Below are 27719 nucleotides of genomic sequence, written 5' to 3'. Positions count from 1 at the left end.
CAAAGAGGTGAAAAGGCCCATGAGAAAGTCTATCCTATGGAGGGGTTAGGAGGTTCTAGGTATTAACTCATCGAGAGTTGAGGACCTGTAGGGTGGACAGTGTGTCAGGTGGGAAGATACAGTAACAAAATAAAAAACAAACAAAAAAAAGGTCTCTGATCCCATGGAGTTTATATTCTGGTGGGGAGTTCAAACTATTAAAGGTATATATTAGGTGGTGATCAGAAGAAAAATCCTGCAAGGAAGTATCTCAGGAGCGATTGTATGGGTGTCTGAGCCAGCTAGGCTCAACAGAGCAGACTCCTCTGATAAGGGAACATGTAAGGAGAGAGTTGAATGAAGTCAGAGACATACAGGTATCAGGCAAAGGGTCTTCCTTGCAGCAATAATAGCAAGTGCAAAAATCCTTAGGCAGCAGCGTTTTATTTTTGGTACTTTAACACTGAGAGGGGTTTTGGTGGACTGAGAAAAGGTCAAACAGATGGTGGCTCACACGGGCTACTCCTCTCCGGGGCCTCAGTGTGCCCATCCGTCCAGAAGAGGTAAAAGGAAATCATGATCTTTACTCTAACGAGGTTGCAAATGGAAGTCTAACATGCAGTCGGGTAAAGAATGTGTTTGAAGTTAGCATGAGGAGCCCTTGTTACCCCAGGTGTCAGACCTCTTATTCCAGGCTAGTCAGCATCCTTTCTTTTCTCCCTAATTTTCTCACTCTGACCCTTTTTTGTTTGCCCATCTACCCAGGATTCTGTAAGTACCTTAGGAGCCAGGCCTGGGCAGAAGGAGCCAGGAGAATGGCTACAATGACTTCAGCAGTACTACTGGACATACAAGACGAAGTGACCTGCCCCATCTGCCTGGAGCTCCTGAAGGAACCCCTGAGCATAGACTGTGGCCACAGCTTCTGCCAAGCCTGCATCACAGAGAACAGCAAGGAATCGCAGATCGGCCAAGAAGAAGAAAGCAGCTGTCCTGTGTGCCAGACCAGCTACCAGCTCAGGAACCTGCGGCCTAACCGGCACCTGGCCAACATAGCGGAGAGGCTCAGAGAGGTGGTCTTGGGCTCAGGGGAGCCGCTGAAGGTGATTCTTTGTGCGCACCATAAAGAGAAACTCCAGCTCTTCTGTAAGGAGGATGGAAAGCTGATTTGCTGGCTTTGCGAGCGGTCTCAAGAGCACCATGGTCACCACACGTTCCTCATGGAGGAGGTTGCCCAGGAGTACCAGGTGGGAGCCCATGGAGGGAAAGTAGGGAAGAACAAAGTTCTTGGCAGGAAATTTTAATTTTATGCTAATTTAATTTTTGTAGTCTTCCCATTTAGCTAGAGCAGTGGTCGGCAAACTGTGGCTCATGAGCCACATGCAGCTCTTTGGCCCCTTGAGTGTGGCTCTTCCACAAAATACCACATGTGGGCACACATGTACAGTGCTATTGAAACTTTGTGGCCCATGCACAGAAGTCGGTATTTTGTGGAAGAGCCACACTCAAGGGGCCAAAAAGCCGCGTGTGGCTCGCGAGCCGCAGATTGCCAACCACTGAGCTAGAGGAATGAACCTAGAAAATTCCCCCTGGCCAAGTAGAGACTCTACCAGTTTCTTGCTGCTCAGAATCAGCTCTACATGTCTTTTTGAGAAGTGGATGCTGCTGGGGGCAAAAGGGGAGGTTGGGTGCATTGAGCGTGGGGGGACATGGGGGCAATGAGAATAAACGCTTGAAGGACTTCATGGTCAGGTTCTTTCCCTGGGATGAAAGAGAATTGCCCTGTTCCTACTGGTGTCGATCCCCCATGTATAACTTGGCTCTCTCAGATTTTCAATCCAGGGCCTGACTAGTTTCTTCTGAGGTCAGCATGCTCTGTACCATTCATTCGTGTCTAGTCACCGAGACCATTTAATGCTGGACCCTGCTTGACGTGATATGTTTCTTCCAGGAGAAGTTCCAGGAGTCTCTGAAGAGGCTGAGGCAAGAGCAGCAAGAAGCTGAGAAACTAAAAGCTGTGATCATAGAGAAGAGGACATCCTGGAAGGTAAGAGAGACTTCCTGAAGGTGTCCTGGGGGTTGAGGGCAAGGAAAGCTGGTCCTGTCCCTGATTGGGCTAGAAGAGCTTCCCTTTGCCTAGTCCTTCTCTGCAACCCTTCCAAACAAAGCTATTGTTCCTGGTGCAGGGCCGGGGAGAGAAAAGGGGGAGTTAGAAAATGAAGATACCAAAAGGGAATCCAGGTTTTTCACCACAGTCAATAGGGGAGGAACCATGGCCATTAGCAGCTTCTAATTCCTGATTCTGGACTTTGTTCTACAGTTTCAAGCTCTGAAACTTGAAAGGACAGGTTAAGTACAGGCCGATCAGTCCTACCTCCTCACTCAGAATTGAATGGGGAGGCTAATGGAGAGGCACGCGAGACCGGGGAGGCTGCTTGAAATCTAAACCTCACCCAGGAATCGCAGTTTACATCTAGGAGGCCTCGATGAGTCCACTGGAGCCTAATGTTCTGGAAGAGTGGAGGGGAGAATTAAAGAAAGACCAGGTTCTGCAGGACTTTCCCCCTTCACTCCTCCTCTACCAGTGAGACGTGGCCAGGGAAGCAGTGCTGAGCCTGACTGCCCACCCCTTAGAGAGGAGACCCTCAGCTCCACAGACTAACAGACTCTCTTCCATGTCCTTGAAGAATCAGATGGAACCTGAGAGACACAGGATCCAAACACAGTTTAATCAGTTGAGAAGCATCCTGGACAAAGAGGAGCAGCGGCAACTGAAAAAACTGGAGGAGGAAGAGAGGAAGGGGCTGAATATTATGGAAGAGGCAGAGGATGAGCTGGCCCACCAGAGCCAGGCACTGAAGGAGCTCATCTCAGATCTGGAGCGTCGGTGTCAGGGATCCACAGTGGAGCTGCTGCAGGTAAGACTCATGAGGGATCCCCAACCTGAGAGTCAGGCAAAGAGAGACTAATTTTCCTACCGTTCTGACACGGGACTGATATCCTGATGGAGGCAAAAATAAAATTCCTTTGACCCTGGGGTGCCTCTTCCCTATTCAACTGTGTAGAAGTCATGTCTCTTAATGAGATATCTCACTTGTATTTATGATATATAAAAAGTGGTCCAAAATTTCAGTTGATACTGTGGGGGAAATCTACTGTGTCCAGTGATGTTCTATTGGAGCATTAATCAGTCTTGACATTATTGACACAATGGACTAGAAAAGTTGCTATGAGGGGCTGCCCTGTACATTGTAGGATGTAGCAGCATCCCTGCCCTCTGCCCTGTAGGCACCAGAAGTGCCCACACCCAGCTGTGACAATCAAAAAACCCTCCTGACATTGCCAAATGTCCCTTGGGGGGAACATCTCCCACCTCCCCCTGTTGGGAATCACTGGCCATTAGGCACCTGTTGTTGATAATACTCTATTATAATTTGTCATGTGCTTTCACTCACTTTCATAGCAGATAAACATACCAAGCTCAAGGACACAGAGATTCTTATATAATCACCTACCCTTCTGTGCTTTCACTCTCTTCCCTAGGGCAGAATCATTTACCATGTTGTAATAGGAGTTTGAACTGGTCTTTTAAGACACAAGAAGACTGAGCTCTGGGGTGTGTGTGTGTGTGTGTGTGTGTGTGTGTGTGTCTCGGGAGGGTGCAAGGTGTCCAATATAGAGCGTTTTGATGGTGGAGCTTGACTGAGGTTAAAACCTGAAGAGTTGTTTTTTGCATAGAGTGAATGGTATGACCATGAAGTTGCAGAGAGCACCTTGTGACATTCTGGAACCTTCAGGCCCTTCCTTATTTTTTTGTTTGACTTATTTTCCTCTTTCTCTCCCTTTGCCAGTATGATAATCATTTCTTTATCTGTTGTTAGACCCAAGTATTAAGGTCAAAAGGTAGTTACTTTCTACCTGTTGAAGCTTTTCTTCATTGACTGCTTCCGATTTAACTTCTTCATTTTTGATGTTGGGTTACCCTAATGTTTTCTTCTCCTCACCCCTCGCCCCCCAGTTCTAGCCCCTGCACAGACTCCTCAAATTGTAACATTGCTTCAGAAGTATAGAGGAATCATCAATTTATATTGCTAGTCCAGGTATCTGTCTAGGCTCTCACACTCATTAGTATGGCTACCCAATGGACATTTTTAAAAGAAATGCTTTTATTGATTTCAGAGAGAGGAAGGGAGAGGGAGAGAGAGATAGAAACATCAATCAGAAGGGAGAATCAGCTGCCTCCTGCATGCCCCCCACCTGGGATCCTGCCCACAAGCCAGGGAATCAAACAGTGACTTTCTGATTCATTAGTCGACACTCAACCACTGAGCCACGCCAGCCAGGTGCCATGGACATTTTAATTTGAGTTTTCTCTTACAGTCCATTTTTCTAGAATTTGCCCATCACAGACACATTTTCCCTTCTCTTTTCCATGTCTGTGTGGCATTATTGCCCATTAAGATTTGGGCAGCTTTCAAGTTTCAAAATGTAAATGATGAGAATAAAGCTAACACAAGAGGCGTGCAGTGGCACTTGGTTGGATCATGCCTTAAAATTGATGCAATCCTAGATATTTGGTATAAGTGGGCACATCCACCACCTCTACCACTTTCCATATTTGAGCCAATTTGAGCTATGTTCCTGTTAAATGCAATCAAAATAGTTACATAGATCAAACCATTGACCTTTTCTTCAGTCACTGAAGTTTATAAAGCAGGAGTTAGAGAAACCAAATAGGCCATGAAGTAATTCTACTCAAATGAGGCAGGTAGTGGCAACGATGACCTTGAAAAGCAGGTGGCTAACAAGTTAATGGTGTGAAATGGACTGGCTTAGTCTAAGATGAGACATCAGTGTGAATATGAGGAGGTTTTTAGGACAATAATTTACCTAAATTGGATGATTGCATGGATGGTGGTATCACTAAGGAAGGTGGACAATAGTAGAGGAGACCTCATGTTTGCAGAAAAAGTAAATTTTCTTTTAAAAATCTTGAGTTGGTGATGCCTATGGCTTGAGTTGGTGATGCCTATGGCTCATTTGCTGGGGTATACAGTAGGTCCTCAGGTTACGTCGGAGATCCATTCCTATGGTGCAACGTAAATTGATTTTTGCCATAAGTCAGAACCCACCTACATAAGCACCTACATCACTCACATGGAGCACATACACGGCAGTAATGAAGTGAAACAGTAAAAAAAAAAAGATTTTAAAGAAAGATAACAATTCCTGACCTTTACTTGTGGTAAATAAATAATAAAACATAAAGCACATATGTACATACATCCAAATGATGGAACTTTTTTTTATATATAAATACTGTAAATGGGAGATGGCAACATAACCACAAAACGACATACGTCGAGTCCTATGTAACCGGAGGACTGCCTGTGTAAGAGAGATCTGAGAAGTACAGAGATGGGAATCCACATGTATGTGTTGAACTCAAGAAAAATAGATTAATTCAACAAAAAGAGCATAGACAGTTAGAGGAGATGAGGTTTAAGAAACAACCACATTTGCCCTCGTCGGGTTGGTTAGAGCATTGTCTTGAGGCACCAAGGTTGTGGGTTTGATCACTGGTCAGGCCACATACAAGAAGCAACCAATGAATGCATAAATAAGTGGAATAACAAATCATTCTCTCTCTCTCTTTCTCTCTCAAAAAAAAATTCAGTAAATAAAATTAAAAATAATATTACAAAAGAAACACATTTAAGGCCTGTATCCTCAGCAACCAGAGTGTAGAGGACAGAAATTATGGCTTCAGCATGGGATATTCTCTAGGGCAAGGCACAATGTCTGGCAAATATAGATAGGTGATGTACATATGTAACATTACACACACACACACACACACACACACACACAGTTGTAAAAATAAAGGTACCAATGAATGAATCATATTTCCTGACGGCCCTATATAGGGTCTCAGGGACAGTGTGCTTGCAAGTTCTTATCTCTGCCTTGTGGTCTCTATATCGGTCATCAATATTCCCATCATATAATGGGATGGTAGGGATGGGATGAGGAACTTGGGTGAGGCTGTACTGGAGGACAGAGCTTATGACTCCTAGACTTAACCTGTCTCTTTTCTCCCTAGGATGTGAGTGATGTCACGGAAAGGTATGTCCAGAAGAACACGAGGTAGTTCCTTTGGAGTGACAAAAGATTTCTGCAGCCATCCATAGAGTTACCTTGTGGTCAGTGGGAAAGGAAAAGAATCACAAGGCAGAGAAGATTTAGGACTGGTGTCTTGAGTTACTCATCATGAAAATTTGGGGGTCCTCCAAAATAAAGGGAATGGCTTGGTTTCTATGGTAGGATAATGTGGGTAATGGGAGGTCACAAATTGGGAACATCAGTGCCCTTAAGGATAAAGGGTTAGAGTATCATTGATTCTCCTAATGCCCTGTGATGGAACTCCTTTTCCACAAATCTCCGTGCCTGTTTCCAGCCCTGATTCTAGTAGTTTATGGCTGTATCAGAATACACAGGGCTTTTCATTGCCCCTGTATTTTATCAGAGGCAAGTTTCCTCTCTACATTGTCTTATCCCAAAGTTCAGCTTTTGGCACATCTTCCTTGAATTTCCTTTTCTCCCTTGGCTTTGGAATAGTTCATATCTTGCTACCTATTTCTCCTCACACTTCCTTTTTTTTTTTTTTCAATTTCAATAAAAACATAGACCTGAGGTCTTGAGAAAAGTGATTTTGGCCTGAGATAAAAACACATACTCTCTATCCCATACTCTAGCATCTCATTCTCAAAGGTGACATCTAAAGTTCCCCACACCAGGTCCATGTGAAATATGGAGCCTTGTCCCTCGCAAAGCAACAAACAGACAAACAGAAAAGAGGCTTTGAGGGGTTAAATCTTATCAAAATTTAGAAAGTGAGAAACTAGTGAGCTAGTTTCTTATTCTGGTTTTCTGGCCCCAGCGTCAGGGCTTTTGGGGGAATGATGCTAATTTTCTTCAGGAAAGTGTTGAGGTTTACCCATGGGCCTAGAACAGTGATGGCGAACCTTTTGAGCTCGGCGTGTCAGCATTTTGAAAAACCTTAACTCTGGTGCTGTGTCACATAAAGAAATGTTTTGATATTTGCAACCATAGTAAAGCAAAGACTTATATTTTTGATATTTATTTTATATATTTAAATGCCATTTAACAAAGAAAAATCAACCAAAAAAATGAGTTTGCGTGTCACCTATGACACGCATGTCATAGGTTCGCCATCACTGGCCTAGGAGATGAAGGACAGTGGTGCTGGAGGAACCCAAGGTCAGCCATATAGGAGATTCATAGTGTCTGTTCCCTAGGAGTGAGTACTGGGCTCTGAAAAAACCAGAAGATCTTCCCACCAAGCTGAAGAGTGCATTTCGGGCCCCAGATCTGAAAAAGATGCTACGAGTGTTCAGAGGTGAGGAGATTGAGGAGACAGAATTTGGATGTGGGATGATTGTAGTGGTAACAGACAAAAAGAATAGAGGTTAGAGTTACTATTTGGAAATAGAAGCTAAGAGAGAGTCAGGTAAGGAAAGAAACACCAGACCAGAGTCTGTTGGTTCTACACATGATTGACTTTTTGTCATTACAGAGCTGACAGATGTCCAAAGCTACTGGGGTAAGTAGAACCATGGCCTTTTTAAGCTGCCATTGTTCTGATCCTCTTTTACATGCGAATCTTCCCAAACAAATCCCACATCCCCCTCCCCCTCCCCCCCTCCCCCTCTCCCCCCCTCCCCAACACACACCGGTATAAGCTGGTGATACTTCCGCCCATACCCGCTCCACATAGTTCCAATTCCTCCCACCCACTTCTGTGTCTCCTCTTCTCAGTGTCATAAGACCCCCGTACCCCTTGTCATCTGCTGATGATGTACATTTTCCCACAGTGGACGTGACTCTGAATCCACACACAGCTAATTTAAATCTTGTCCTGTCTAAAAACCGGAGACAGGTGAGATTTGTGGGCGCCACTCTGTCTGGGTCTCATCTGGAAGAGCACTATGACTGTGGCGTCCTGGGCTCACAGTATTTCTCCTCTGGAAAACATTACTGGGAAGTGGATGTGGTCAAGAAGACCGACTGGATCCTGGGCGTGTGCAGTGATGCCGTGGGATCTCCATTCTCTGTCAACCAGTTTTTGAACAATCGCAATGTTTACTCCAGATATCAACCTCAAAATGGCTACTGGGTGATTGGGTTGCACCATAAACATGAATATAGGGCCTATGAGGACTCTTCCAGTTCCCTGCTCCTCTCCATGACGGTGCCCCCTCGCAGGGTTGGGGTTTTCATAGACTATGAGGCCGGCACTGTCTCCTTTTTTAATGTCACAAACCACGGCTTTCCCATCTACACCTTCACTAAATATTACTTTCCTACCACTCTTTGCCCATATTTTAATCCTTGCAACTGTGTAGTCCCAATGACCCTGCGTCGCCCAAGTTCTTAAACATTCTGCTGCCCTCACCCACACCTGAGCAGTAGCCTTGAGGCTTATCCACACCTCAGTCTCCTTTCTGACCTTCTGTTTTCTGCAGTCTCCTTCCTTTTTCCTTTTTCTTTGAACATTTACTCAGGGCTAGAATGCACTGGTGGTGACAATGAACATCCTTCGTTAAGTAATTACAGCTCTAGAGATAGTGAGAGGTAATTGTCAGCCTTTTACTATTAATCATGATAATTTTTTTTTTGTCAATGCATAGGATCAAATTTGGGACGTTCTCTTAATTTGCTATAAGTTTCGTTCTGAATGGAAAATTGAATTTCAACAGATATTGTCACTAATGATTGAGATAATCGTGTCATTTTTATTCTGTTATTGGAGTACATTGATTTGTTTCAATGTTTAAATCTAATACAAATTCCTGAAATAAGACACTATCATTTTTCATGTGCAATACTGAATTTGTTTTGCTAATACATGTCTTAGATTTTATTTTTATCTCTATTTATGAAAGAAATCGACCTGTAACTTTACATTCTTATAATATCACAGGTTTTATAAAATGCAATAAATGAGCAAAGAAATTGATGTATTTTGTGTAAATACATATAAGCGTGCTAAAGTCTATTATGTCAATTTTGGAGGCTTTAAAATTAAAGAAAGAAATTCTGACCAGTTTTTACTACAACCTCCATGGATCTTAAAATGTTAGGAGTAGTGATTGAAAAATTAAAACAAAATCTGTCAAATGCATTGAAGTACAAAAAGGGAAGAGGAAAATGATCCATCCAATATAGATTATTTTAGGAAGAGAATGATTTCTTTCCGTTTCTCCACATCCCCTTTCCTTTATGCTCAATAGGAACAGCCAGTGAGTGAACAGCTATGACTCTGGTAGAGAGGTGCTATATGCTTTTGAAGCCAACTGTAAAAGCAATTATGAGGTGGAGTGAGGGTGGGAAGGAATATCAAGGAGTTGACTAGAGCTGGTGTCCAGTCAGTAGCCAAGGGCCACTGGCAATTCAAATGTGACTAGTGTGACTTGAGACATGCTATAAGTGTAAAATGTGCACCATTGGTCCAAAATAATATAAAAGATTGTATTAATTATTTTTATATTGTAGAGTATGATCATAATATTTTGGATATATTGGATTAAATAAAATATATATTTACTTCACTTGTTTAACTTTACTTGTTTGGTGTAGATACTAGAAATTTTTAAGTTATATATGTGGCTCACATTACAGGTTGATTGGACAGCTTATCCTGTAGTGCAATTTCTCCCCATAAGGGGGCTCTAGAGTAAGGAAGATGTTACTAGTATATCTACATGGATCCTCTACCTCTCTGGGGCATTTGTGTAGAAGGTACTAGCAGAGAGAAGAGAATCTGAATATATCTAGACATATATAATTTGGAAGATCATAGAAAGGGATCATGGCCAGAGGATAGACTCTATCTAGATTGTGCATAGTCTGGTCCCTGCCTTTAGCCCTCAGGCTGTTGGACATTTGCAATTCCATTGTGGTTTGAGGAATTATTAGTTCATCCTCCTGGCTCAGCTCTAGTTAATTAGCATCTGTATGAGATGAAGTATAGGTCACAGTAAAATCCCAGTACTGGCTAACTAGGGTAAGGTTTCATTTGGGAGGTTAAATTTGTGGGAGACCAGAGGCCAAATGCACACTCTCATTCTTATCTGGACTTTAATCGGAAGAAATATGAAAGGAGACAGGCAAACCAGTGCCCATGTGGCTGATGGAAGTTGGGGGATAAGAGATGATGGTAAAAGAGTCTGTAATTGTGCCCTTTTCCTTTATTTTCCTGCGTAGTAAGTTCCAGGTGAAAGGAGTTAGCCCAGCTGTCCTCTCCCTATGGAGGTACCTAGTGAATGACCTTAGTTAATAGGAAAATCAAAGTGCTTGCTGGGATGCTGTAGGTGAGATGTGGGGAGAAATTAGAATGAGTTTGCAGCCCTGGCTATCTCGGGCAGGGCGGGGCAGGGGGAGGGTGTCTGGTCAGGGGCCTCCTAGCCATGACATTTTTGGAGTGATGCAGTAGGCTAAACTGTTATGGAAACTAAATCCAAAAACAAAATGGATCAAATAAACTTATTTATTTCTTATGTAAAAAACATGAATGTAACTAGGGGGTGAGTGGCACTATGACACATGAGATGCATGGGGCACGCTCCATCTGTGGCTCTGCCATCCCCGAAGACAGTATTGCCATCAACATCAAGACAGCAGAAGGGCAAAGAAAACTGGGAGCAGTTTGCTTCTTAAATCCTTAGTTCTTATGTGGAATTCATAAATTCTGCTCATAACTTTCTGTTCCTGAGAATAACCATGTAGTCCCACTGAACTATAAAAAAAAAATTGTAAGATGTCTAGCCACATGCCAGCATGTACAAGCAAATTTCCAGGGAAGGAAAATGCAGATTTTGGTGGATGCCAAGTGGCCTCATGGCCTGGAACCTTAAGCAACTCCTCTTCCTCATTCCAGAAGATCCAGGATCTCAGATTTTTTCTGGGCTCTTTATTCCATCCCGTAGCCTAAAGTTCATAAGGAAAAGACTGAGTGAGGGCAATGCTGTTGCCGGAGTCTTAGGCAAGTAGTATACTTAATCCTAACATTTTTCAACAAGCCTGTTCTTGCTAGAGCTGGCATTTACATTCTAGTCTACTTTTGAAAACATTTTGGAGTGAATGGCTCTTTAAACATTTTTATTGTGATATAATTGACATGTAAATTGCACATATTTAAAGTCTACAATTTGATGTTTTGACTTCTGAAACATCACCATCAAGACAATCAAGATATCCACCTTCTTCAAATGCTTCCTCCTGCCCCTTTGTAATCTCTTCTGTCTCTGCCCACGTCACCCCCATCCCCTAGCAACCACTGGCTGCTTTGTCACAGTGTGCATTCTGCAGTGGTTCTCAACCTGTGGGTCGCGAACAATGAAAATACATCCTGCATATCAGATATTTACATTACGATTCATAACAGTAGCAAAATTACAGTTATGAAGTACCAACGAAAATAATTTTGTGGTTGGGGGTCACCACAACATGAGGAACTGTATTAAAGGGTCGCCACATTAGGAAGGTTGAGAACCACTTTAGAGTCTAAAGGTTTATAGAAATAGAATCATTCAGTTTTATTGTCTTGTTTCTGTCATGCTCCAGATTGTTGCTTGTATTCTCAAGAGCCAATTCCATTATTATTGCCATGTAGTATTCTATTGTATCAATGGGTCTTTATATCAATACAATTATATTGTATGTAAACACTTACCCATTTACCTGTTGATGCAAATGTGGGTGGTTTCCAGCTTTTGGCTACTACAAATATCGCTGTTGTGAACATTTCTTGTAAAACTCAAATAGTAAACACATGCTCTCATTTCTTGTCTAATAGCCTAGCAACAAAATAGCTAGGCTGTATGGTAGGTATATGGGTAAGGTTTTTGAAGCTGCCAAACTATTTTCTAAAATGATAGTACCATTTTACATCTGACTTCAGTTGCTCTACATCCTTGCCATGGCTTGGTTCAGCTTTGGGAGAGTGTTGGGCTATGGGGAATAATGGGAATAAACCAGAGGGATCTAGGAAAGTGAAGCAAAAATTTTATTTCTTTAATATGACCTTTTCTCCTTTCCTTTTGGTTTAAACCGGCCCCATTTAGCACCCTGACTCACCATCTCCCTTGCATTCCCTTAGTTATTAAGACTTCAGGACAATGAGGTTCTTGTCAGCATCAAAAAATCTTTGGGCCATACGGTTTGGCTCAGTGGATAGAGTGTCAGCCTGTGGACTCAAGGGTCCCAGGTTTGATTGCTGTCAAGGGCGTGTACCTTGGTTTTGGGCACATCCCCAGTGGGAGGTGTGCAGGAGGCAGCTGATCGATGTTTCTCTCTCATCGATGTTTCTAGCTCTCTATCCCTCTCCCTTCCTCTCTGTAAAAATCAAAATATTTTTTAAAAAAAAATATTTGGAACAAAGTCTCAAATCTATTGAACACAGAGTTTCAGTCAAACTAGACTTTAGTTGTGTTTCAGTTCCAGACCCAGCAAAGAGGAACCACCCCACCGACCACACCCTCATGACACCAGACAGGATGACGGACGCTATGGCTGACATTAAGACCTGATACAGTGCTCAACTTCTCCCCACCTTGGCCCTGACCAGCCAGCAGAACCCACAACTCCAACTCCCTCAGTTGCCATAATTAATGATTTTCCACCTATATAACCCATCACCTGGCCATCAGGGAGCCAGGTCTCAGGGAAATAGCTCACCTGGGACTCTGGGTTTGGTGTCATTTCCTTCAAAATAAACCTTTACTTTCTTTGCTGCAAACTCCTGTTTGTGATTGATTGGGCTTTGATGTCTACAAGGGAATAAACACCTTTACTTGGTAACAAAAGCTGCCACTTTACGCCGGTAGTGGCTGTTATCATCCTCCGGATAATTTCAGTTCTCCCTCTGCCCGTAAAAACGAGTCTCCATGGTGTGACCCTTGCCCACTTCTTGTGGTATCTCTTGTTTACCTGGAGCTCCAAGTACCATCTCATGGAACCAGTTGCAGATTACAACGAATTGCTTATCCTTCATTCTAGCCATTTCTGCCTCCCAGGATATAACTCAGCCGCAAGTAATCCACCAGAGGAACTCCTGATACCCTAAGGTGAGTATCCAAAAGTGACCATCATTTTCTATTTTGAACACATAGTACATTTGGTAGGAGGTTGGCCTGGATACGTCTTTGTTGTGGGAGCTGCCCTGTGCATTATAGAATGGTTAGCTGTATCCCTGACTTCTACCCACTAGATGGCAGTAGCCTTCCCCGTAGTCATGACAACCAAAACTTTCCGACTTTGCCAAAAGTCCCCAGGGGCAAATCTTCCCTCCCCACCCCACCCTTCTGCAAACACGGGGTTAAAGCTTTACTCTCTGCAGTCGCCCTGAAGGACTGCCACCATTTGGCCCAGAAGCTCCGTCCCCTTTCCTTTTCCTGCCAGCCCCGAGAATTTCACTTTCACTTCTCAGCCAGTTCCTCAGGAGGAACTACTTCATGCAGACTGAGCCCCTGGTTGGAGAATGAACCCTGACCAGAACTGCCCCGTCTTTTCCTCACCACTTACACCAGGAGTCAAGACATCTCCGCTGGGACCTGAAGGTGTGTGGGGAGGTTCATGGCAGGCCCAGCGTGGGAGACTTGCAGAGGAAGGTACTAGGTGAAGTTAGGTGAGGTATTTTGTGGCACAGATGTGCTCTGAAGGGAAGAAAAGCCAGCTGCAGGCTTCCTACTCTGAGTGCAGACACAGGGCAGCGTCTGGAGAGGGACAGCTTGAGAGAAAGGAGTAGTGAAGAGGCAGAAGGCCTTGTTTGCTTCCTGGAGAGACCCTTATTTTTCCAGGCTGAGTTCATCCCCATCTTCTTCCTGTTCTATAGTTTTGATTACCTATCTTGCTGAAGGGAACTGTAACCACTCTCTCTCTCTCTCTCTCTCTCTCTCTCTCTCTCTCTCTCTCTCTCCCTCTCCCTCTCCCTCTCTCTCTCTCTACAGAAAGTCTCTTCTACTCCACTCCGTGTGTAAAAGAGGTCCCTGTTTTACAAATGTGCAAAAGCCCAAGCTCCTAGTATGGGGCATCAGATAGAATGGAGTCTTGGGGACATGGCCAGGGGTAATATTGAACCTGATTCGTTCAGGCCCCTCCTGCAACACCGAGGGGCTGTCTGTGGCCTTCCTGACACATCTTCAGCTGCTGGCCAGTCTGAAGACAGCAGGCTAATGATTGGTCTGCTGCCTGCCTCTGAGGCCGCCTTTTCTCCTGTGTCCTCCCGAGCTTCAGTCTCAGGGCTCTGCTTGCACTTCCCTGAATGGACCTCTTGCTCTTACTTCAGTAGTTCATTGACCCTGACTGGTGTTTTCACTGTTAGGTTAGGTGGCTCAGGAGGCGGCCCAAGAAATAGAGAGTCCAGTGAATCAGAAAAGAAAGGAAAGGAAAAGGTTTATTCTGCGTCCCCAGGAGACCCACGTACCCCCAGGACAGGGCACGTGGATTCACGCCAACAGGGAGGGGGCGCTTTTTTTATACCGCTGTTGGGTGAGGGGCGGGGACATGAGCTGAGGTATTCAGTTGAGGAAGTTTCAGCTGCAGGGAGTCGTGGAGAAGCCAGTATCTGTGTCTGGCACGTTGATCTGTGAGAAATTCCAGGGGAAGTCCCTTGTCTCATCACATGTCTGCATGTATCCGATCCTGGGCTCTCTCCGACCTAACACTCACCTGCCTTAGAGCTCTTAGACACACCTTTGCGTTGATTGTTACCTCTGCTGCTTACTGTTTTTCTTTGTTCAGAGCTTATTAATAGGGGTTGACTATTGCCCAGGAAACCAAAGTTTCAATGGTCTTGCTAAGAAGTTTAAGGGGGGAGAAGGGGAATAGAAGACATCTGTAATGCTATCAAATATATATATTTAAAAAATAAAATAAAAAGTTTGCTCCGACACCGATTATGTGTCATCCTAAGGTCATTGGGAATAATTTGCACACCATTGACATGTCACATATTTTCTGACACATGCCCCTTCTATCCTATACTCTCACTTTTCAGAAGTAACTGTTACTGCCTTCCTGGGAATCTATGCTTACCCTGGAGAGGGTCCATTTCTGCCCAGATATTATCTCCCAGGGTCAAGAACAAGGCCTAACACATGAGATAAAATAGATGTACTTATTTATTTTTTAAATTTAATTCATATGAATGAAAGCAGGCTGCTGCTATAAAAAAGTGCAATGAATATCCATTGAACATGCAAAACATGTTAAATACATATAAGAGCTTACATTCTAGTGGGGAGAGATCATAACAAATTATAAATATTCGATACGATATACAAGAAGATAACTAGCTCTGGCTGGTGTGGCTCAGTTGGTTGGAGCGTTGTGATGTACAACAAAAGATCGAGGGTTCTATTCCCAGTCAGGACACATACCTGAGTTGTGGGTTTGATGCCCACTTGGGGTGCATACAGGAAGCAACTGATCTCTCTCTCTCTCTCTTTCTCTCGCTCCCTCTCTCTCTCCTTCTTTCTCTCAATCAATGAACAAATCCTCAGGTGAGGCTTTAAATAAAAAAAGAAGGAGCTGATGTCATAGCAGCTACTAGATGCCACTAGATATCGAGTGATGCCACTAGAATGACTATGATTATGGGGAAATGTTTTAAAATGTTGAATTAGGGTGAAGGATTTGTAGTGACATGCTGAAAACTTTGCTAGAGCTCTTGGGGAGAAGGGTCATTAATGTGGAGGAGATTTAGCCTTGGACTCTAAGGGTTGGCTGAATTAGAGACTCCTAGCCTAGATGAATGGGGAGGGGGCAGTTGCAGTGTTTCTGAATTCACCAGGTCTCTGGATGCCAAAAACAGGTCCTACTTTCCCCATTGCCAGCTCATGACCCAGGACACCAAGGGAAGTATCTAGCAGGGGTGGGCAAACTTTTTGACTCGAGGGCCACAATGGGTTCTTAAACTGGACCGGAGGGCCGGAACAAAAGCATGGATGGAGTGTTTGTGTGTTCTAATATAAATTCAAAGTAAACATCATTACATAAAAGGGTATGGTCATTTTTTTTTTTTTTTTTTTTTTTTTTTTTTTAGTTTTATTCATTTCAAACGGGCCGGATCCGGCCCGCGGGCTGTAGTTTGCCCACGGCTGATCTAGGATATTGTCTGAAAACTTCAAAGGAAATCCTTTTTGCACTTCACTTCCAAGGAGACACTTTCATTTTATTATCTAACCTGCAGAGAGGCATAGATTTTGCCTTATTATAAGTCCAGGTGTGAAGAGAATACTCAATTGTGGGATACAGATGTCTGACACTTAGTGTAACCAGCTGACCTGACAGTTCCATCAGGCAGATGCAACTTGTGGTCCTTTCTCTAACTCCCTGGCTGCCGCTCAGCTCTTGGGTCACTCTTAAACATTGGTGGAATCACTGCCCGCCCATGTGTGGGGCTCTGCCTTCTCTGTACCTCTCTCTTTCTGTGATCATTATGATGGCAGGTGTTTTGACATCAACTCCTTGTAGTCCCACCCTGATGTGAGGTCCACAACCCTGTGGGAGAAAACATGCTCTGTTCCTCTCTCCTCCTTAGGTTCTTGGTGTTTTTCAGCATCGGTTGGATAGTGAACAGAATAAAAGATAACAGAGAAGTGCACACCTGTGGTTGGCTCAGATCTTCCATTGTAAGCACGGGTAGAAATGATCATTTTATGTAAACCCCTGTTTTTGTTAGTCACCAGAGCCTGATCTAATCAATTGCCACCACAGAAAGGGGCTAATAGTATATGGACTTTAGACAATTTTTAGTATCTGTACCTTTGGCTGGATTGCTCCTATCAACGCCCGTTCATGGAAGTCTTATTCCTCATCAGGTTCACGTCATGAATCATTATAGACGTGGGCAGATTCCTAGGCCTACAGGTATCTATACAGTTTTCATTATATCCCCATCCTTTCTTTTTAGAGCAAGGAGAAGGGGAAGATTTATAGTTTGTTACATACCTCAGATCTTTCACTACCAAATCCTTCAACTATATTAATAACCTAATGCTGCTGTAACAAATTACCACAAATTGGATGGGTTAAAACAGCAGGGACTTATTCTTTCACAGTTTAGGACAACAGAAGTCCAAAGTCAAAGTAGTGGTAGAGTTGAATTCTCCAGGAGCCTCTGAGGAGAATCTGTCCCCTGTCTCTCTCTTAGTTTCTGGTGGTTTCCAGACATCTCAACAGTCCCTGCCTTGATTCTATTTTACTCCAACTTCCGCCACCATTGTTACATGGCCTTCTTTCTTATGTGTCTGTGACCCTTTCTTCTTATATTAACTCTGGTCATTGGATTTAGAGCCTACCCTCTTCCAGGATGACCTCATCTTAACTTGATTACATCTGCAAAAACCTCAATGCAAAATAAGGCTACATTCACACAGGCAAACATATTTGTGTGAGGGACACAATTTCAGTCCATTAGAAGACATATCAAGACATTCATAGCCACTGAGGTCTTCTCCCCTCACCTTACAGCCCCTTGTCCATATTTAGTCCAGGCTGTAAGAGTCAGTGTCACCATACTACTGCTCTGTGGCATGTCTTCTGATTGACCACCAGCTATGCTTTCAGGTTTGGTTTGCTATTCCTACTCATGTGACAACAGGACATAACCAGCCAGGTTTACTTAGCTTAGCAAAGGCCTATAAGATAGGAGGCACAGCACATTGGCATGACTGCCTCAGGTGAACTCTAGAGATCTAGCGAGTACTTTATACACTCCATGACAGGTCTTTTGTAAACAGGAGACTGTCACTGTTATATCATTTAGGAAGTGTCACATTTCTAGACGCTTTAGGCTGCTGTATTACAAAAGGCCTAGGAGCTCTCTACACACCCAGCCACAGTGGTGTTCTAAAAATTAGTAGAAGAGGCTGTGTCCCCCATCAATAGGGCATTCTTCTCCCTAAAATATTTTTCCTCTTTATCATTCCATATTCCTTTCTCATCTTTTATCTTTCAGCCTAATCCTTACCTATTCAAAGGCGATTTTTTGATGATTGCCTATTTAATTTCCCCAAAACGTGTACTTCTGAGTGGTAGTGTTTATCATACCTACCAGACCTTGAAAGGGGACCCTGAGGACATTATATTCACTCCAATTCACTTACTAAATTGAATAATCTTTGTGAGTCAATTGATTTCATGTACAGATCAGAAAAAAGGGAGTATTCTTATATTTTAAGGATTTTTACACGAGGAATAAATAGGTCAAAGTGAAGTGTAATTGTAACTGGTTAATAATTGTTAGTAATAAGATTACTTCCTTACAGTGGTCCTTGCTGTTTCTATCAGTGTCGCCGGGGAGTAAATGAGAGGGCTTTGTGTGAGACAGACTGGAAACCATTTCTATGGTCCCAAAGCTCACCTATCGGTGAACTGCTAATTAAAGGAAAGAAAAGATAAAACACTGATTTTTTTAAAAAAAGTTTAATCGCCTATAGAGAAATGAGGTTCTTTATATATTTATCTAGCATTGTGTTCCCAGACAAAGTATCTGGTCCATGTGTGGGTTAAACTTTAGGAGTAGGATATTTAAGGAAGGATATCATATATTATATAGTGGTAATAAGAAAAAGATGTCAACTAATACACCAAATGATGTTTTGGTGATTGTGCTGTAGAAAAGTTAGTCATATTAGACTTGCAAGAAGGGAGTTCAGTGAAGTATGAGAAAGTCATGCAAATGTCAAGGGAGGATCATTTCAGGCTGAAAGAAAAGCAAAAGCTCTGAGGCCTTGGTGGCTTACCCAAGTCACTGAATTCACTTTTCCCCTCTCTTTTTTTTATGTCTTTCAGTTTTTCAGCCTTGGCCAATCTTTTAAGGATGCACCATTAGCATCCCTTTTACTTGTGCCATTCTTATACCATATCCCTTTGATCTGCCCATCCATCTAGGAATCTTTAAACAAGAAGACCCTCAGGAAGAAACCAGGGGAGCAGCTGCCATGGCTTTAAAATTCCTGGTGAACATGAAAGAGAAGGTGACTTGTGCCATCTGCCTGGAACTTTTGACAGAACCCCTGAGTCTAACCTGTGGCCACAGCTTCTGCCAAGCCTGCATCACTGACAACAAGGCGTCAGAGATCGGCCCAGGAGGGGAAAGCAGCTGTCCTGTGTGTGGTGTCAGATACTCGTTTGGAAACCTATGGCTTAATCAGCATCTAGCCAACATAGTAGAGAGGGTCAAAGAGGTCAAGTTAAGCCCAGAGGAAGGGCAGAAGAAAGATCTCTGTTTGCACCATGGAGAGAGACTCCGACTCTTTTGTAAAGAGGATAGGAAGGCTATTTGTCAGCTCTGTGAGTGGTCCCGGGAGCACTGTGGTCATCAGATATTCCTCATGGAGGAGGTAGTCAAGGAATGCCAGGTAAGGCCCAGGATGGAAGGAGATGAGGTGAAAGATACTACGTGCTGGGAAATCTCACCTTTCCATCCTTCTTTACTCACCACACATCTTAGTACTGACTCCTGTACTTTCCTTCCGTGTGTCTCTTACTGTATGCTTGGCTTCCCAAGCCTGAGGGACACCACTGTGTATTTCTTCCATTTACATAAAGGATGAGCCTAAGTACAGACTTTGGCCAAGAGTGAAAGGTTTTCCTCTTTTCTCCTTCTTCAGGTGGATGGAGAATTTCTTTCGCAAGTTTAGCTCTCATTGCTCCTTCCAGCAGGATGGTTGCTGTTAAACATTGGGAATGGGATGTAGAAAGAGTTTTAATAAGAGGATAGGACTTTCCTTGGCCATAACAAAATCAATGTTTACTCTATAAAGAAAGAAAATCAGGCTACTCTTGGTGAGGAGGTAGTGACTTTCATCCCCCAGGAATAAAGAAAACATTCACCTCCTCAGATTTTCTCCCAGGTCATAGATTACAATCACCAGATTCTAATCAGTAACCCAGTCTCTTCTGAGATCAGCCTTATTTATTCCTCATTTATTTTCTTTCCAGGTGCTAAGAAAGACCATGGCTTGACTCTGGTATGATTCCTCTCTCTCACAGGAAAAGCTCCAGGCAGCTCTGGACAGGCTAAGGAAGGAGCATCAGGAAGCTGAGAAGTTGGGCAGTGACATCAGGGAAGAGAGAACTTCCTGGAAGGTAGGAGGAGACTCTTCCTGGGGAATTTCTGACTTAGGAATCTTGATGGGAACTTCCACGCCAATCACAAGGAAGCCCCCTTTCTCTTCATTCCTTGACATTGAATGAGTCCAGAAGACATTTGATTAGTTCTCTTCCTTGTCCTGTCTCTGTTGGGGGTGAGGGCAGGAGAGTAGATGTTACAAGTAAATATATTACAATTACAAATTGTACACACAGATATTTGGAATTGAGTTCAAAAACAGTCTCAATGGTGAGGAAGGCTGAAGGATTCTGTCTTCCATTCCTGTTTTCCAGTGAGGCCCTGACACCTCCAGTGGAAGGAAGACAAGATTCAAGGTTCAAATGTGAGAGTGTGGGAAGGCATGAATGTCCAGGACAACTGTCTACAACCTAAACCTCACTCCAGTTTCATATTTGTTCTAGGGTTGCCCTAGATAAAAGAGTCTGAGGCCTTTTTGGTTTGTACTGAAAAGGAAAAACAGCTTTCCTCAAAATTACTACCCTGTTTCTACTCCTTTTCTGGTTAGAATTACGTGAAAAAAAAAATTTTTTTTCTGTCTCCTAATCCCTTTCACAGGAGGCTCTCAGGATGAGAGACTCATTACTTCTCGCTCTTGTTTCCCCTTGCAGAATCAGATACAGGCTGAGAAACAAAGGATACACACGGAATTTAATCAGCTTAGAAGCATCCTGGACAGTGAAGAGCAAAGAGAACTGCAGAAATTGGAGGAAGAGGAGATGAAGACCCTGCTTGACTTAGCTAAGGCTGAGAATGAACTGGTTCAGCAGAGCCAGTTGCTAAAAGAGCTCATCTCAGATCTGGAACGTCGCAGTGAATGGTCAGCCATGGAGCTGCTGCAGGTAAAAAGGGTGACCCAATCTGAGATTCTTAAAACACAGTCTGAATTGCCTTCTCATCTGTGCCCATGGGCTCTAATCCTGGTGTTGATACTAAAAGGTTCCTTTGACCTTGTAGAGCACCTGAGAATAAAGTCAACAGATAGGGAAGAAAAGAGAATCATGAAACACAAAAAGGCCAGGATTTCATCTGTCAGATGCATCTGTGAATAAAGTGACATCTCTCTGGACACATTTTTTTTTTAACTCTCTGCTAATACAGAGAACAAAACATTCCTTTGGTTGTAAACCTGGCTGGTGGCATTAAGAGTAAAGCCAAATACAGGAAGTCCCCAAAAAATGTATACACACTTTTTTTCTGATAGCTCAATTGATGTTTCTTTCTTTTCAGATTTAACCCATTGAATAATTAATAATTATTCAAAGTATGTATACATTTTGGGGACACCCTATATATTGATACATATTGTTCAAAAACAAATCCATCCATAGTGGTAATGATGTGGAAATGCAGACAACCAAAATAAGTTAAGGATATGGAAATGACGGATTGGTAAGATGTTTTAGTATTTGTGAAAGGGACTGAATGTGTATTGCTACCATTTTGATAAGAGGGCATAAGAAAGAAAACAATATGGTTTGGTGAATAGAGATTCTGTTTTAGATATTCTGAGTTGCTGCTATGCTTCTTTTTTGTTGTGGAATGTGTTATTCTGGATACATGACGAGACACAATAGACAATGATTAGATATGTAAAGTTTGGAATCAACAACACCTGTGTGTGAGTTAAAATAAAATAAAAAACTGGAAGAGGTTTTTTGTACATAACATCATACATTCTTCTAATAAAGAGAATTTTACTTCCTTTCCAATATAGATGCTTTTTACTTCCTTCCTTGTCTAATAGACTGGATTGGAATCTTTAGTACCATGTTAACACAAGTAGTGACAGCAGACATCCCATCTTGTTCCTGATCTCAGGGGGGAAAGTACTCAGTTTTTCATTTTTGTCATTCAGTATGATGTTTGCTCGCTGTGGGTTTGTCTTCGGTGCCTTTATCAGGCTGAGGAAGTCCCCTTCTATTCCTAGTTTATTGTTATTACTGTTTTGTTTTTATCATGAAAGGCCTTGGATTTTGGCAAATGATTTTTTTTCTGTCTTTTAAAATGGCTATGTGTTTTTTATCTTTTGTTCCATTAATATGATGTTTTATATTGATTGCTTTTATATTCAACCAATTTTGCATCTCTGGAATAAAAAAAAAAACAACTTGACCATGATATATAATCTTTTCTATTTTTCTGGATTCAGTCTTCTAATTTGTTTAACAGTTTGTTTCTATATTCATAAAGGATATTGGCCTATAGTTTACCTTTCATGTGATGTCTTTGTCTGGTTTTAGCATCAGAATAGTACTGGCCTCATAGAGTGAGTTGGGAAGTGTCCCTCCTCTTCTATTTTTTGAGAATAATTTATGAATTATTTGTAATACAGTGGGGCCTTGACTTATGAGTTTAATTCATTCCATGACGGAGCTCGTAACTCAAATTACTCGTATGTCAAATCAAGAAGTGAACGAGTGATACACGTGATGCTGGGCTGATGCTGTGGCGTTCACTGTGACGTTTGCTGTGCCAACTAGCGGTGGGGTATCTGAAGCTGGCTCGTAACCTGAATTTTAGCTCGCAACTCAAAGCAAAAAATCGGCCAAGAGACGGCTCCTATCTCAAAAAACTCGTTAGTCGGGACACTCTGTATTTCTTTTTTAAACTTTTAGTAGAATTCTCCATTAAAACCATCTGGGATTGGATTTTTCTTTGCTGGAAATCCACTCCAATTTCTACATGTTTCATGTCTATTCAGATTTTTCAATCCAATCTCTACATGTTTCAGGTCTATTCAGATTTTCTGTTTTTCCATGAATCAGTATTGGTAACTTCTGTGTTCCTAAGAACTTGTACATTTAATCTAGGTTACCTAATTTATTGGCATGCAATAGTCCCTAACCTTTATAATATTTAATTTCTATAAAGTCAATAGTAATGTCTCCTTTTTAATTCCTTATTTTAGTAAATTTCCTCCTCTCTCTTTTTATTCTTGGAATGTCTAACTAAAGGTTTGTCAACTTTGTTAATATTTTCAAATAACTTTATTTTTCTATCATTTTTTATCCTTTCTTTCATTAATCTTGCCCTAATATTTACACTCCTTGATTCATCTTTTTTTTTTCTTCTCCCTAGGATACGAGTGGAATCATGAAATGGTGCGTATGGGTGATCAGAAGTGGTGCATTTATGAAGAAAGGTTTGTGGTCATGAGAGTTATTTGGTCATCAACCAGAATGAAAACTCTCCCAAAGCAAGAAAAGTTAGATGTAGTATTATTTTAAATTACTGAGGATTTAAGTGTCCCATATGTATTGAGAATGAACCAGATTCTATGGCAGTGAATTAAATGATTGAAGTTCACAATTAGAGCCAGTAAGGATAATAGGGATAAGGGACTTCACTATTGGACTCTTATTACTACATTCAACTCATTCTCTGTCCTTGCTCTGGTTCCTGTATTTCACAGATGCTTGTCTTTATCATATGCAGGGCCTTATCGAGCTCTAAAATAGGTTATGGAGCAGCACCTTTGTATTTACTTTGCTTAACAGGAATAGAGGAGACCAGGCCATTCTACAAGGTTCTCTTTCGAATTCCAAAAACAGACCTTAGCCTTGTGGTTTGTGGCTTTGACCTTTGTGCCAATAATTAATGTCTCTTATCCACACACTTTAAAAGCTTAAATAGGAAAGTGTAGCCTTTGTGTTTGAAGACGCCAATTCATCTGGCAGCTTCAAGTTCTTTACAAACACATGAGAGTCTAACCATTTTTGCCCAGTAGACAACTTTTCCTTTGCCAAGTGTTTTTAACTTTTCCCAGAATACCTGCAATCTCAGTGTTATTTGTGGGCCACACCACTGGAGTTCAGGCTTTAGACTAGGGCACAGGCTCCAAGGCTTTCCAAAAGGAGACCTGTATCCCATTCAGGATCTGCAGCCTCACCCCTGATCTGCCTGGAACCCACATCTGGGGCCCTTTTATGGGAGACTCATTGTGATGTGGAAAATGACAAATATTATATACCATTTTAGAGGTAGCAAAGGCTTTTCTTATACATTATTTCATCTAATTCCTATTCTTCCCATGAGGTATCAAGGGCATATAATATATGTATTATATTTTTTAGAAGAAGAAACTCTTACTTTAAGGCAGCGGTTCTCAACCTGTGGATTGCGACCTCTTTGGAGGTCGAACAACCCTTTCACAGGGGTCGCCTAAGACCATCCTGTATATCAGATATTTACATTACGATTCATAACAGTAACAACATTACAGTTATGAAGTAGCAACGAAAATAATCTTATGGTTGGGTCACAACATGAGGAACTGTATTTAAAGGGCCAGAAGGTTGAGAACCACTGCTTTAAGGTGAAGACCTTCCCAAGGTCAAACAGAGGGTAACTGGGAAAGTAGACATGAGCACATTTTTTCTGGCTCTAGAAGTAGGAGACTTCCTTCTCCTCTCCTCAGGCTTCTCAGAGAAGCAGGTTCAAGTGCATTAATGGCATGAAAGGAGAGGAAAAAAGTGGTATTAGAAGGACAAAAAGGTATAAGATGTAGGATCAACATTTTTTTTTTGTCATACCTAGGAGCGAGGTGTGGACATTGAAGAAGCCAAAAACTATTTCCAAAAAACTGAAGCATGGATTCCATGCTCCAGATCTGAGTGGAATGCTGCACATGTTTAAAGGTGAGGAGAGCCAGGCAGGAGTGTGGATGTAGGATGTTTATGGTGTCAGGGACTAAACTGGGGTGTGGGTCGGGGGCTGGTATAGTCTCACATGAGGATAAAAAGGAGGGTGTTCAGAGAAGGGATGTTGCTGATGGAGATGTGGTTAAGGGAGAATGGCTAGATTCTGGTTCATTCTCTTAGCCTCACAGTCTTCTCCCCTTCCCCTACTCTAGAGACAAGCTATCAGTGTTTAATCATTTGCTTCTAATCAACATTATTAAATCTTTTATCTTTTCAGAGCTAACACATGTCCAGCGCTACTGGGGTAAGAAGTTACTAGGTCTTCAAATCACTGTGTTCTGATCCCCTTTCAGAAGTTTGTGGTTTCAATGAGATCTGATGATCTTAGCCCTAGGTGTTTCCCTCACTTCCCAATATGTATGTATAATACACTAGTGGCCTGGTGCATGAAATTCGTGCATGGGGGGGGGGTTCCCTCAGCCCAGCCTGCACCCTCTCCAATGGGGTATCCTTTGGGGGATGTCCGACTGCCAGTTTAGGCTCGATCACTCTCACAATCTGGGACCACTGGCTTCTAACCGTTCACCTGCCTGCCTGCCTGATCACCTTTAACTGCCTCTCTCTGCCTGATATCGCCCCCAACTGCCCTCCCCTGCCAGCCTGATCTCATCCAACAGTCCTACCTGGTCAGCCCGATCTTGCCCCCAACTGCCCTCCCCTGCTGGCCAATTTGGTTCTGATTGGTCAGTTTCTATGCCAGTCAGTGTCAAAAGCTCCACCTCCTAGGTAGCCATTGGTTCCTCATACTTCGTCCAGATTTGGTTCTGATTGGTCAGTTTCTATGCCAGTCAGCGTCTCCGAACCTATCAATGGGGCCTGATCAGAAAGGTGGGGCTGATCAGCAGCCCTGGTGGAGGCTTGGAGAGAAATGGAGGCAAGGCTGCTGGACAGACTAGGAGAGAAAGAGAGGCAAGTGCTGATCATAAGCTGCCACATAGTTAATGGATCAGTCCCTGCTTCACTCTTCAGGCCTCTCTCTGTCCCTGATTCACAGCCCCCTCAGCAGGCAGTACTGGGGCACCATGCCTGCAGCAGACTTGCAGGACTGACTTCCGGTTGGTCGAGCCTCAGTCATTACTGGTCGTTACGACCCAGGGTTATTATATATTAGGATTACTCCAAAGCTTTACCCCACTTGTCCAATCATCAATACAAGTTCTTCCTAATCAGCTTCCAAGTTCCCTCTACAAGTCATCAGATAAACCAACACCTGTATCTGTAGCTAATCATCATCTTTTTTTTTTTTCTCTGCAGTGGACATGACATTTAACCCATTCAACTTAAATTTGAATCTCAACCTTTCAGAGGATCACAGACAGTTGGCATCTGTGCCAATTTGGCCTATAAAGTATTATAATTATGGTGTCTTAGGCTCCCGATATTTCTCATCAGGAAAACACTACTGGGAAATAGATGTGTCCAAGAAGACTGCCTGGATCCTGGGGGTATACTGTAGAAAACGTTCCTGTAATAAAAAGTTTGGTGTTAGACGAGGCACAAATTATCCAAATGCTTACTCCAGATTCAGACCTGAAAATGGCTACTGGGTTGTAAGGTTACAGAATGAATGTGAGTACAATGCCTTTGAGGACTCTTCCACCTCTGACCCCAAGGTCTTGACTCTTTCCATGGCTGTTCCTCCCCGCCGAGTTGGCATTTTCCTAGACTATGAAGCAAGCACTGTCTCATTTTTTAATGTCACAAACCATGGGTCACTCATCTACAAGTTCTCTAAATGTCACTTTTTTCAGACTGTTTATCCCTATTTCAATCCTTGGAACTGCCCAGCTCCCATGACTCTGTGCCCACCGAGCTCCTGAACATTCTCCCTCCCTCACTCACTTCTGTGTAGTGACCCTTGTCCTGGGGCTCCTCTCCTTCACCTGGGCTGATCTCTACATTCAAACCTTCTCTTCCTTGTTGTCTCTCTTCTTTAGACATTTACCTGTTCTTGGGATTTGCAACTCTTTCTGGATTAAGTTAGAAGAGAATCTTATTTACCCAGTTACCCTTTTCTGTATTCTCAGTGACAGACATCGAATCCCTCTTAAAGACAGAGCAATATTGGTGTAACATCTCTGCCCTGATATTTCTCCATATTTTCCTTTATCACTGATTTTGAGAGGTATGGCAAAACCTGTCTGAAACCACGCATGACCTTAGGATAATCCATAATCACCCCACCCACCAAAAACTAAGGAGTATTTGAGTGCATGCCTGTTTGTTGCACAGCATACAGCAGTGTCATCAGACAGTTGAGGAAAAAAACAACAAATGTTATATATGTACCCAGAGTAAAAAATTTATGTTTAGAGTGTTTGATTTTAAATATCTTCTCTTACATGGTGTGTAATAATGAATACATTTTTGTTTCTTTTTATAAAACACAAATTGTAATTTTTAAACTGTACCCAACTCTTAAGATTGTTGTGTGAAACTGTCATTCAATGTAAAGTACCTTTTTAAGGGTCCTGCACGATATAATAAATATTTCTCTCCTGATCACAGAAATGTATAAGCTGTGTTAGTGTCCTATGCAATGGATGTGTGCCCTTCAGAGGAATAGAAAATAGAAAATGATCCTACCCCTGGTTGGATCATGCTGGAGACATAAAACAGGGGTAGATATTAAATGAGATCTACGCTGATACAATATCTATCTCTGATCTTGCTGTTCATCAGAACCTGATCTGGACCACAGTCTCTGTGGCCAGTTCTAACTGCATGTGGCCTCTGGGCTGTTTTCAGTATCTGGACCACTAGCTGGAATACACTTGTGTCCTCCTTCAATCTCATTCCTTATCAGTCTCCCTTCATGTATGATGAACATGGCATTA

At 42.5% G+C, this 27719-nt stretch overlaps 1 protein-coding gene across 2 annotated transcripts; it reads left to right on the top strand.

Moving 5' to 3' along the window:
• Positions 1–759: 759 nt before the first annotated feature.
• LOC308524040 (tripartite motif-containing protein 6-like) lies at positions 760–27396 on the top strand (the record flags this gene model as incomplete). Of its 2 annotated transcripts, XM_081098193.1 has the most annotated exons (13): positions 789–1226; positions 1931–2026; positions 2667–2897; positions 6083–6105; positions 7299–7399; positions 7577–7603; positions 18958–19427; positions 20062–20157; positions 20791–21021; positions 23261–23283; positions 24719–24819; positions 25100–25126; positions 26137–27396. In XM_081098193.1, exons 1-13 carry the CDS (start codon positions 795–797, stop codon positions 26700–26702), a joined length of 2424 nt encoding a protein of 807 aa, XP_080954319.1. In that variant the 5' UTR covers positions 789–794. The 2 variants fall into 2 exon arrangements, with proteins under 2 accessions (XP_080954320.1, XP_080954319.1); XM_081098194.1 differs by lacking the exons at positions 18958–19427; positions 20062–20157; positions 20791–21021; ... (2 more) ...; positions 25100–25126; positions 26137–27396 and adding an exon at positions 7875–8437 and having other exon boundaries at positions 760–1226.
• Positions 27397–27719: the final 323 nt, after the last annotated feature.

The sequence above is a fragment of the Myotis nattereri genome (assembly GCF_964212035.1).
Source record: "Myotis nattereri genome assembly, chromosome: 9".
NCBI lineage: Eukaryota > Metazoa > Chordata > Mammalia > Chiroptera > Vespertilionidae > Myotis > Myotis nattereri.
The sequence above is the reverse complement of the archived record's forward strand: the minus strand, read 5'-3'. Positions and strand labels throughout refer to the sequence as shown.